Genomic DNA, 12,725 nt, shown 5'->3' with positions numbered 1-12,725 from the left:
TCTTCCAGGAAATTGAATTTTTTTCCATTAAGAGAATTTTGGAAAGATGAAAATAAATGGAAATTCGAATGTGCAATGTCTGGTGAATACAGTGGATGAATCAATCAGAACTTCCCCGCCAAGCTGTAACATTTTTTTGCCTGGTCATCAAAGAAACATGCGGTCTTGCGTTATCCTGATAGAAGATTATGCGTTTTCTGTTGACTAATTCCGGATGCCTTTCGTCGAGTGCTGCTTTCAGTTGGTCTAATTGGGAGCAGTACTTGTTGGAATTAATCGTTTGGTTTTCTGGAGGGAGCTCACAATAGAGGACTCCCTTCTAATCCTACCATATACATAGCATCACCTTCTTTGGATGAAGGTCGGCCTTTGGTGTGGTTGGTGGTGGTTCATTTCACTTGCCCCACGATCTCTTCCATTCCACATTATTGTACAGTATCCACTTTTCATCGCCTGTCACAATTTGTTTTAAAAATGGACCGTCTTTACGTTTCAGTAGAGAAGTGCTTGTGGAAATACGTCAAGAAGGTTTTTTTTCACTGAACTTACGTGGAACCCAAACATCAAAGCAATGAACATAACCAAGCTGGTGCAAATGATTTTCAGCGCTTGATTTGGGTATTCTGAGTATGTTGGCCATCTCTCGTGTGGTATAACGTTGATTGTTCTCAATTAACGTCTTGATTTGATCGCTCTCAACTTCAACTGGTCTACCCAACCGTGGAGCATCATCCAGTGAGAAATCTCCAGCACAAAACTTCGCAACCCACTTCTGACACGTTTCATCAGTCACAGCACCTTCTCCATACACTGCAGAAATCTGTTTTTGCGTTTCAGTTGCGTTTTAACCTTTGAGATAATAAAGCACGATATGCTGAAAATGTTGTTTTCTTCCACCTTCAATATTAAAATGGCTACACAAAAATTCACCGATTTTGATAAGTCTCCTTTTTTTAAGTGCACGCTGATATGACAGCTGTCACATACAATCTAACGAAATTGTTTCGAATGAAGTTAAAGACAACTAAGTGCTACTAGAGCCAGCTTACGGAAAAAAACCGAAGGAACCTTTTGGCCAATCCAATAGTAGTGTGTATCTGTTAATCCCAACCTCCTAATTTATCCCTCCCCCCTCAACATTTCCCCTTTGGTAACCAAAGTTTGTTTTCCAAGTCTGTGAGTCTGTTTCTGTTGTAAATAAGTTCATTTGTATCATTTCTTTTACGTTCCACATATAAGTGATATCCCATGGCATTTGTCTTTCTGTCTGACCTACTTCACTTAGTATGATAATCTCTGGGTCCATCCATGTTGCTGCAAATGGCATTATTTCGTTCTTTTTTATGGCTACTATTCCATTGTGTATATATACCACATCTTCTTTAAACATTCCTCTGTCGCTGGACATTCAGGTTGCTTCCATGTCTTGGCTATTGTAAATAGTGCTGCAGTGAACATTGGGGTGCATGTGTCTTTTTGAATTACGGCTTTCTCTGGATATATGCCCAGGGGTGGGATTGCTAGATCATATGGTAGTTCTGTTTTTAGTTTTCTAAGGAACATCCATACTGTCCTCCATCGTGGTTGTACCGGTTTACATTCCCACCAACAGTGTAGGAGGGTCTCCAGCATTTATCGTTTGTAGGCTTTTTGGTGATGGCCGTTCTGACCAGTGTGCGGTGGTACCTCATTGTAGTTTTGAATTGCATTTCTCTAATCATTAGTGATGTTGAACCTCTTTTCATGTGCTTTTTGGCCATCTGTATATCTTCTTTGGAGAAATGTCTGCTTAGGTCTTCTGCCCATTTTTGGATTGGGTTTTTGTTTTTTGACAGAGTTGCATGAGCTAGCTGTTCGTAAATGTTGGAGATTAATCCTTTGTTGGTTGCTTCATTTGTAGATATTTTCTCCCATTCTGTGAGTTGTCTTTTCATTTTGTTTATGGTTTCCTTTGCTGTGCAAAAGCTTTGAAGTTTAATTAGGTCCCAGTTGTTTGTTTTTATTTTGATTATTCTAGGAGGTGGATCCCAAAAGATATTGCTGCGATTTATGTCAAAGACTGTTCTGCCTGTTTTCCTCTAGGAGTTTTATAGTATCTAGTCTTACATTTAGGTCCTTAATCCATTTTGAGTTTAGAACTTATTCATCTTATTCAACTGCAACATTATGCCTGTCAGTTAGGAACTCCCTCCTTGCCCCTCCCCCTGCCTCTACTAACCACCATTCCAGGCTTTGGTTCTCCAAGCTTGACTATTTCAGATGCCTCATATAAGTGGAATCATACAGTAGCTGCCCTTGTAACTGGCTTATTTCACCTAGCATAGTGTCCTCAGCATTCATCCATGTTTTCACATATGTCAGAATTTCCTCTTTTTTTTAAAGGCTTGAATATTCCATTGTATGGATGGACCACATTTTTTATCCATTCACGGAGATTAGGTTATTTGCACATCTTCCCTGTTGTGAAGAGTGCTGCGGTGAACATGGGGGTGCAGAGAGATTTCTTCCAGATCCTGATGTCTGTTCTTTTGGATAAATACTTATTCTACCCTAGAAGCCTTGGCTCAAAGCCAGCAAGACACTTGCCTAAGGAAACGCAGCTGGTTAGTGGCTCCACGTGGGGTGAACTCTCCCGCCGTTGCCACAGCGCTGTGAGGGCCGAGCGATCATCATCCCCATGTGGCAGGCAGCCCAGGGCACGAGGCTCAAGGGCAGCGAGCAGAGCCCGTTGGCGGGGGACCCGAGGGTGTCCTGGCTCAGAGGCCCCGCCCTCACCCGCTGCACTACTACCCACACAGGTGCCTTTGGTGAAACGAAATAAAATACCACAGTCCTGGCCCCACTGTCTCGTAACTGTCCCCTCGCGCCAGCCAGCCTCCCGCCTCTCCCGGGCCCTCCCAGGAGCCAGCTCTGGGGACCACGGGCTCTGGTCACTGTGGGCAGAGGTCCTCCTGGCCTCACACATCGTGCCCAGTGATGACAGCAGCCACAGGCACAGGGGCAACTGGCTGGACCCCTGACCCCGGACAGTGTGAGGGGAGGCCAGTGGTTTACAATGACCTTTACACCTGAGCCCACCTGCACACTTGTAATCAACAGCCCCTCCCAGGGGGGCAAAGATTCCTTCCAGCATCGTCTGCCCATCCTCTACGCGGCGTTCGGGGATAGAGAGGCTTTTGGTAATGTGTTTGGGAAGAAGAGAGGGCCGTGCCGGCTTTGGGCCCGTGGCCAGTGTCATTCTGAAGGATGTACCCAGAGGATTTAGAGCAGCTCCAGCTTTGTTCAAGGTCAGATGCTTCTCTTCCCTCCATGTACAGAAGATAACCACACCCTGGCTCCCATGGGAGAAGGTGGTAATTAGAAGGATTTTTCACTTTATTACCTTACTGAGATGTCGTCCCAAATGGGAGATGAGGGACATCTCACTGAGCACAGTGTCTGGGTCCCTGAAAAGGCGTGAAGTGGCCATTTCAGGGACCCCTGCGGGGACCATTCCTCTTTGGATATGATCCATTCCTTTGCCTATCTGGACTGCGCCTGGAGACAGCTGGTGGTGATCCTGGATCTGCCACTTACTAGCTGGTGGCTGTGTCCTCCCTGAGCCTCGGGGCTCAGCTCTAGCTGGGCTCTGTCTTCCCTTGCAGAGTCCTCTAGGACTTGCACCCGGAAAGCCCTTGGCCCAGAGCCTGATGCCACAGAGACAGTCGGGATGTGCGAACAACCTTTAATCTTTGTTTTTTAAAAGCATTTTGTATCAGTGAGATATTTATTATCAACGTTTTCTCTTATTTCTCTTTTATATTTTCTGTCAGCTGTGATCTCACCATTTAGAGGCAGTTATTATTCCATTACCAAGTCGTGTTGATTCTACTTTCTATTCAAATTTCAGTCTGTGGTAGACAAAATGACACCCCCCCCCAAATTCTGCACCCTAACCCCTGGAACCTATAAATGTGTCCCCTTACATGGCAAAGGGGACTCAGTAGATTTAAGGATTGGGGCAGAGGGGAGATATCCAGGTGGGTCCAATGTGATCACAAAGGTCTTTATAAGAAGGAGGCAGGAGGGTCAGAGGGAAAGAGAGTTGAAGATGCTGCCCTGTTGGCTTTGAAGATGGAGGCAGGGGCCATAAGCCGAGGCAAGCAGGTGGCCTGCAGGGGCTGGGAAGGGCCAGGAAGGATTCTCCCTTAGAGCTTCCAGGAGGTACACCTTGAATGTAGCCTCATAAGACCCACTTGGGACTTCTGGCCTCCAGAACTGTAAGACAGCACAGCATGTTGTTTTAAGCCACCAAGTGTGTGGTAATGTGTTACAGCAGCCGTGGGAAATAAGACAGAGTCCGCCACCTCTGCATTCACAGCCCCAGCCCAGGCTTCTGCACGTGCCTGGAGCAGTGGCCTTGGCATCGGGCACTTACAAGTGCAACCAGATCATGGAGCCCCCACCACCGAGGGCCCTCCAGCAGATGCCCTTCACCCTCCAGCTGCTCCCTCTCTGCCTCCCCCCGTGCTCCAGGTGCCCAGAGCCTCCTGGCCCCAAGCTTCACCCAGGCTGGCCCCCTACACCCACTCTCGGGCACTTCCTGCCATGCCCCAGGCTCCCTGCTCAGGGAGGCGCTGGTGGCATTTGTAACCTAAGTCTTTGAACGTGTGATGTTTTTAACCCTCCTTCGGACTATGAGCTCCACGGGTCCTGAGAGAATCCGTTTTGTTCACCATTTATCCCCAGTACCTCGCGCAGTGCTCGGCCCACATGGACGCGCCAGGATTCACGGAGTAAACAAATGTATCCTTCAGGTGTTTTCTGTACACGGCGGGGTTACAGCCTCCCTACTGTGCTTTAACTGTGTTGGAATCATACGCCCTTACGGGCTCATAAACGCACTCCCGTGCCCCTGTGCGTACCGGCTGCTGCTGTCTCGCGGTTATAGGTGTTTTTTCACCAGTATATCCAGTATCAGTGATGCTTGCATTGGACGCACAAGATGTTCCGTATTTTTGACTCTTTTACATACTGCTGTCGTAAACGCCCTTACAATTGGACCTTGGCAGACATAATTCCCTCTCCTGTGTTTGTGCATCTTTTATGACTTTAAATGCAGTGTTCTCCCAAGCATTTTCTTTCTTGGACTTTGAAATGTGCCTTTGCTGGAAGATCAGTGAAGACAGTGAGAAGACAGCCGGGGCCAGAACGGTCTTTCATTGACTTAAAAGCGGGTCCAGAGCTGCGGCCCCAGAGCTGTGCTGGGCGCTGTTGACGGACAGGAAGTTCACACGACAACGTGGACGCCCCTCCCCATTTCTCCACACCGCTCTTGCCACCCAGCCAGGCAGCAGCCATGCCCCGGAGGCCACTCCCACCATCCACCCCACCCCCAGCCCCTGCTGCCCTGCCTGTAGCTATTTGCACTTGGAACCCTGACTTAACCCGATTCTCCCCGCTCTGTCTTACAGTGACGTCACCCCTCCCGGAGAACCGCTGACCAAGAACAGCCGGCCCAAAGTGGCTTCCCGCTTCCCCAAGCTGTCCCGAGGTCACCCCAGGGAGACGCGCAACGTGGAGCCCCAGAGCGGCGACCTCTGACCTCAATGGCCACCCAGACTCGGGCCCTACGTGCTGCGCCAGCTGCCTCCACCCAGGCCACGGCAGCTGGCCCCTTCCACCTCGGAGGGACAACCCTGTCCCCCCGGTGAACCCCAGAGAGCACACCTTCCCCGCTGGTCCCGTGACACCCTGATTAAACTGGGCCGTGTGAGAGCAGGGCAGCTACTCGCAGGACAGACGCAGACATGTGGGCCCTGCTCTCCCCGGGCCCTGCCCTGGGCCATGAGGGCCAGCCATTCCCCTCCCTCCAGCTCAGGGGCCAGCAGGAGGGTGGGCGCTGGATCGGGCTCGGAGCCCCCTGGTTGAGATGCACGAGTCTGATGTCTCAGTTGGTCAGAAGGTTCATTGAGAAACCCCCTCTTAACTCTTGCCCATGTGGGAATTTGAATGACTGGTTTGGGGTTTTTTCCCCCTGTTTAATGTAATTGCCTGTTACAACCTATGGACGTGAAGGGTTTGGGTGGAGGCTAGTTCCTTCCCATGCACTCCCCACCAGTGGTCAGCAGACACCCTAGTTCTTGCCACCGTGCTCCAGGGAGACAGTCCCGTGGCCTTCGTGTGAAGGAGCCATTAGAGGGATGTGGAACTGTGGTTCTTGGAGAACTTCCCTACCTCCTTATGGTTGGTTCTGGAAGGACCAGCCCCTTTAGGAAACCTGAGGCCCCCTAGGCCCATGTGCACCTGGTCAGGCCAGCCAGCAGCAGCAACCCAGTGACCTGTATTGGAGAGCTCTGGGCTATCCAGGAGTCGGTGGCCTTGGCCTCGAAAGCCGCGAGGAGAGCCCTCAGGCTGTTAGAGACTCAGCTCCGGGAAGCATTCCAGAAGGTTCTGTGGACCTCGGGCTTTCAGACCTGGCCCCGGGGCTCCCAGGCGCTCAGCGTGCCTGTGAACTTGGACACAAGTGTCCACCCTGCACAGATCATGATCATCCCCTAAAGACGAGGGTGTGCAACACAGCCTCTGTCAGCCAGCATGTTCTCAGCGGGAGCGGGGCCCTGTGTGCCCGAGACCAATCCCTCTGCTCCTCCCATGCAGAGCGGGGGCCCCCCTGGCAGCTTGCCCCATGGGACCAGAGCCATTTAGCCAGCTTTAACATCCAGAATCATGGAACTTTCTCCCACCCTGGGCAAGAGCCATCCTTAGCTGCTGATACAAAGAGAGGCATTTTCTGGGGACAATAGCCGGCATAAATGTGTGTGAAAGATGGTCGGTAGAAGGCTAACCACTCATCAGCTTACAACTGGGTGAGCGGTGTGGGTAATCATTGAGCATTTCCTAGATAGCGGAAAACTCAGGAAGGAATGGCCTGGAAGGTTTGTGTTGCGTGTTCCTCCCATCAGCCAAAAGGAAACTCATCAGAGCCGTAAAGCAGAGCTGAGATCATCTACGCACAGCCCTCCAGAGACTCGGAGGAGGCCCGAGTGACTTCTGAGGGAACATTCTGCCAGGTGAGCCAGGTCCAGGTGAGCGAAACAAGCCGGCTGTTCTCCGCAGATGGAGTGGGGAGTGTCTGGGGGCCCTGCTGTCAGCTCGTGGGGGTCAGAGGACCCGAGGGACCCTGTGTCCTAGAAAGGCAACGTGGTTTCTCTCTTCCGCGTGTGTGCCGACGGAGCCACTGCACGTGCACTTTGTTGGAATCCCGAGTCCCACAGCGCTGCCTTCAACACAGAGCCCTCCTCGACCAGATCCTCCAGGCCTGTCTGGAAGCTCCAGCTGCCCCAGATCCCAGCCCCCCGCATTTGGGTCCCTCCACAGCAGTCAGTTTGACGCCAGCTGACAGGCTGCACAGCCGGATCTGTTCCCAAGGTGTCTCCTCTCCGGTTGTACTAGACCCAGAATGGAACCACTGCCCCGACACCCCCCAGGGCCAAGGGTTCCGATCAGCCAGCCTTTTCTGGCGCCTGACCCGAAACACATCTGAGTGCAACTCTGGTCTCGCCTTCTCCAGCCACCCCACCAGGAGCCAGCTTTGACATTCTGTGCACGGAGTTAAAAAAAAGAGCCAAAAAAAAAAAAAAAGCATCCATAGCTACGGCGGACAGATGCTGAGCTGGGAGATACATAAAAAAAAAACCAAAAAAAAAAAAAAAAAAGGCATCCATAGCTACGGCGGACAGATGCTGAGCTGGGAGATACAAATGCACTCGCAGCCCATATTTAAAAAGGAGAAACTCTGCCTCCCCATTTTTTTCCTGTACGCGGGCCTCTCACTGTTGTAGCCTCTCCCACTGCGGAGCACAGGCTCCGGACACACAGGCTCAGCGGCCATGGCTCACGGGCCCAGCCGCTCCACGGCATGTGGGATCTTCCCAGACCGGGGCACGAACCCGTGTCACCTGCATCGGCAGGCAGACTCTCAACCACTGTGCCACCAGGGAAGCCCTGCCTCCCCATTTTTTAAAGCTTAATTATTCATGGAAAACTTGCCCTGTCCTCCCAAAATGTGGATTGTAAAAAGTATGTTCCTGGGGGCCCCACGGGGACCCTCCAGGCTGCTTGCTCTCTGTACCTCCGTTTTCGTGATCCTGCAGAAACCCTGATCTTCAATTGCTTTGATTTCAGCTCAGACATGCATGTGACATGCACATTACAGCACCTCCTCAAAGCCTTAACTTCGGAATCACATGGAATGTTCTGCAGTGATTAGTCCATCCAGCTGCTCAAAATACTCCTGCCCTGCTCTCCAGGGTGGCGGGATGGACTTAGAAGGGGCAGACTCCCCAGCTCCTAGAGAAAGAATAAAACGCCGAGGTCCAGGCCGGGATCCAGGACAAATGCCAGCCCCTGAGGATGTGTCATCATCTGCCCATCAATCCACCTCCAATTCAGAGGGTGGGAAATCCCCTGGGACCCATCGCGGGGAAAGACAGCCCTTCAGAAAGGAGCAGTTGGCATTGCTTCTCTCTCCTTGATCAAATTAGAAGATTGTTTGGAGCCTCCAAAGTCGGCGTCTGAGAGAGGAAGCCACCCCCCATTCTGAAAGGAACTGAAGGGCCCGTCTCTCAAGACGGCCTTGACCCTCTGGTACCCCACCTGTACGGGGAGGGAGAGGCCCCTCCAGGTCCCCTCTGCAAAGCCAGGCTGTCTGCTCAGGGGCGGCTTCAGCCAGAATGGGCCGCAGCATCAGCCGGGTCCATCTCTGCCATCATCTTGTTTGCTCCCTCCTTTTCCCCCAGATAAAGGAGACCCAGGAAAAGCAGGGCTGGGTAGAGACATCTCTCCTTAATAGAGAAAACCAAAGCTGCCAGAAGGGCGGTCCGAGGCTGGTGTAAACCTCGCCCAGAAGCGAGCTTTCCCAGCTCCTACTGCAGCTGGTCTGGAATCCTGGCTTGAAACAACCCAGCCTCTCTCCACAGTCAGGCCCTGGGGGAGGCGGCGGCTTTCCTGGAAAAGGCTGTTAAACCCCACGCTGGTCGCCTTTAACGCCGTCACCAGGCCCATCCAAGGGCTTCCTGGCTACAAAAGGCATCACCTGATTGAGCTGTAGAGACAGTACCATCTTGTGAGACCTGGCAAGGGCGTGAAGGGTGAGGCGGAGGGACGCGGACCAGTGTTTGTGGACAAGGTCTGGTCACACAGCATGGGGCCTACTGAGATGCGTTCTTTGATAACCGCTGGATTTTACAGGCTGTGCTGTGCCTTTAAAACAACAGAGGCAATCAGAGCTGTTTAAGTCTGTCCGTGGGATTGATAACAGATGCAGCTAATGCCCAGAGGCAGCAGGCACTGGAGGCCCAAGAATTAATCCCCAGGTTTTGGGCTCAGAATCAGGAAACAGGAGTGAAGACCCACCCGCCAGCCCAGTTGATCCGAAGCACTCCTAACACCCTGAACTAGGGCTCTGCGGCCCAGGCGAGCCGGTGGCCTTCCCTCCTCTTTTTCTCCTATTCCCTCAGGACACAGTTTGCCCACTGGGGGACCAGGTCACAGGGTTTCAGGCCTTGGTCCCCCACACCATCTGCTCACCCTCACAGGGGGTGCCACCAGCTGGCCCCTCACCTGGAGGCCAGGCCCTGACCTCGGGCCCCGGCAGACCTCCCCTAACCAGTCACGTCCGGCATCCTTCCTTCATCCCTCAGCCTGGCAAGTTGGTACCAGCGCCCATTCATGGGAGGTGCTCTCCCCCAAAGGGGGCACCTCGCCTGGGCGTGTCACTGACAGTAAAGAACAGGCTGGAGTCTCAGCCTCAAGCTGCGTGGGCATCCCCCAGGACCTGCAGAGAAGGACCCTGCCTGGGAGCATCAGATCGGCTAAGAGGCATCCTAGAAGAAGCACGCCCTGCTCAAGCTTCAACCCCAAAGGCAATAACTACCTTGACCCTGTCTCGGTGTTTCCCTCGGGACACTGCCACCCGCACTGGACCTTCCCCCAGGCTGGGCGCTTCTGGCACGCAGGCATCTGCTCACGAGCAAGGCCTTTTGCAACGATCATTTTTCACAATATTGTGTATTGTTTCATTAAAGCTAACATTAAATGTTTGCCGTTCAGAGTGGCTTCTGTGCTAATTTTGCACAATTGTAGCACTGTATATTTTATCTAACATTCCCATGCCAAAACATTCATTTTTCATGTTTCCCTAACACGTGGTCTTGATTACGTTTCCAAAATAAAACTTCGGCTACTGGATCGATAGAAGTGAGGGTGGAGCCTTGCCGATCTCCGTGCTCTGAGCAGAGCAGCTGTCGGCTCATCCCACAGGGACTGAAACGCCCCTGCCCAGTTCGTGGCGGGATTTCTGACCTTCCCTTCCGCCATGCCCGTTGCCTGGATGGGTAGTTCTCAAGTCTGTTAAGGAGCCCTTACTTTCATCTCTGAATCCTAATAACTGCATTAAATGGGTTTCCTTATCTACCCAATCAGTTTAGGAAGAGAAGTGGAAAAAGAAATCTGGTTTCTCTAAAAGATGGTTGAGGCTATAGCAAGGATGAGCAACCCCACTCTGAGGACAAGCTGGATCCATGAGTGTTTCGAGGTCCAGGGATTCAGTTCTTACTGGCACATAAATGTTTTGCCATCATCACTGAAAACCACTAGCTGACCCGCCCAGGCTCTCCGCCTGCCCTCGAATCCCATCAGGTCTGCCTCCTGCCTTCATGAACTGCAAGGGAAGAAGCCATGCACCTCCGACGATTCTTTCCACCATCACCTGAGACCATACAAGGGGACGCCCTTGCAAAAACTGGGACTGAGGACATGGAAGGTTACAAAATGGGGGATCACACGTTTGCACCCAGAGTTGCTAGCCCCTCCAGAGATGAGCTGGAGAACAGGCATAGCCAGGAGTGAGGGGGTGGTGGATTTTTTATTATCTAGGATTCATCCTAGAAAGAATGTCTTTGCCTCTGCAGCCTTAGTGGCACCATCCCTGGCATCGCCATTTGGTAGAACACTTTGCTTAACTCATCAGATGCTGACTTCTTGGAGGAGGGAGTCTTTTGACTACACGTGCCATGGTGACCCAGCCGGAGTCACCCACGATCGGGTCCCAGTGAGCCGTCTGTCGCAGGGAACAAGGCGACAAAGCTAGAGTCTAGTGTCTGGATGTGAGGCCTAGAAGCCCGCGGATTCGCTCTGAAACACATAGTATTATCTTAACTACCCTGTTCTGTTAAGGTTTACACAATAGAATTTTTAAACAAATGTGTTTAATTTTCTAAAATCTCTTGTATTAAAATTTTCTTTTGGAATAAGCTGTGGTAATTTTGTTACAATCTGGTTAAGACACACCTCTTTACAACTGACAACATTAAAACAGTGACATTTTCTAAATTAGATACTCGGTTTATGGTCTCTCTGATTCTTTGTGTCCATTCTTTTTTCAGCAGCTGGGGATTAGGTGAACTTTCAATATACATGTTATAAAAACGTCCAGAAAGGTCCTTCACCATTGCACACGTTATCCTGAACAACAGGATTTGATTGGACGAACATCACTTGTATTTGAAGTGGAGCAAAATCCTATTTTGAGTTATTAGGCAGGTCTGTATTAATTGGAGATGTAGAATCAAAATTCTATACAGAAGAAAAAAAGCCCCTCCTATTCACTCAGAAACAGATAGTTATTGGGCACCTACTATATACCATCACGCGAGGCACTGGGCATGCAGCAGTGACCAAGACAGAAAAGACCCCTGCCATTTTGGACTCACATTCCAAGTAAGGCAGATGGACAATTATATGTATATTTCTTCCTATCTATCTCTCCATCCATCTGTCTGTCTATACACATACACACTTCTTAAACTCAGCCATCCAGATAATTACAGACCACAGTAAGTGCCATGAAGGAATAAGCAGGGCTTGGAGAAAGGATCTCCTGTAAATAGTCCAGGCCAGGCTTTCTCACCCTCGGCACTGCTAACATTTGGGGCTGGACAATTCTGTGTCAAGGGAACTGTCCTGTCACTGTAAGATGGTCAGCAGCCCTGGCCTCTAAGCACTAAATGCCCCTAGAACCCTTTCCGTACTGACAACCAGAAATGTCTCCAGATGTGACCGCACGTCCCCGGAGTGAGGAATGGTCCCCCCTTGAGAACCATGAGGCTAGACCAAGGGGTTCTCTTGGCAGATGTGACATGTAAGCTGTGACCTAAAGGATGAGAAGGAAATACTACACTCTCCCCTGCTCCCTACCCCAAATTTACATTGGCTTAAAAATCCATACCCTATAGCAAGGTACTTAACCTTTTTAACCAGGATGGTAAGAGCCTAGGCATAAGGTCAGTACATAAAAGGCATACCCGCAGATCCTGGGGAGGTTCTGCTCAGGGCCCCACGAAGGGTGCACTGCAGACTGCTGCGCCCAGCTGTGGAAGGGCACTCCAGGGCTGATGAAGCAGGAGAAGGGGTGGGACCAGCTCTGGATGTTGAGGGCACACTCATGGATCGCACTGTGTCCTGTGCTCTACAGCCTCCAGGTTACTTAACCCTACGCCAACCCAGTGTATCCTGTATTTGAACATATGAGAAAACTACACGCAGGTTGAGTGCTGGCCCGAGGTCCCCCAGCCTCAAGGTAGAAAAGAAACAGAGGACCCCAATAAAGATATTTAAAAAAAAAAAGAAAGAAAAGAAACAGAGGACTGTTTCCACCGTGCCCACAGCCTGGACTGTCCTGGCCA

General features: G+C 51.0%; 1 protein-coding gene across 2 annotated transcripts in view; it reads left to right on the top strand.

Moving 5' to 3' along the window:
- SNX29 (sorting nexin 29) overlaps positions 1-11,376 on the top strand; it is a 541,330-nt gene extending 529,954 nt beyond the window's left edge. The window contains exons 21-22 of one of the 2 annotated variants that reach the window (XR_003003188.1): positions 5,454-7,052; positions 8,167-11,376. Coding sequence is in view for 1 of the 2 variants with exons in the window: in XM_024744175.1 (XP_024599943.1) it covers positions 5,454-5,583 (130 nt within the window). In the remaining variant the exon portion in view is untranslated. Of the gene's footprint in view, positions 1-5,453; positions 7,653-8,166 lie in introns of those variants that run through there. The other variant, XM_024744175.1, reaches the window with a different exon arrangement.
- The last annotated feature ends 1,349 nt before the right edge of the window (positions 11,377-12,725 follow it).

This window comes from Neophocaena asiaeorientalis, unplaced genomic scaffold (assembly GCF_003031525.2).
Source record: "Neophocaena asiaeorientalis asiaeorientalis breed wild unplaced genomic scaffold, Neophocaena_asiaeorientalis_V1.1 scaffold91, whole genome shotgun sequence".
Taxonomy (NCBI): Eukaryota; Metazoa; Chordata; class Mammalia; order Artiodactyla; family Phocoenidae; genus Neophocaena; species Neophocaena asiaeorientalis.
Note: the sequence above shows the minus strand (reverse complement) of the source record. Positions and strands in the feature narration are given on the sequence as shown.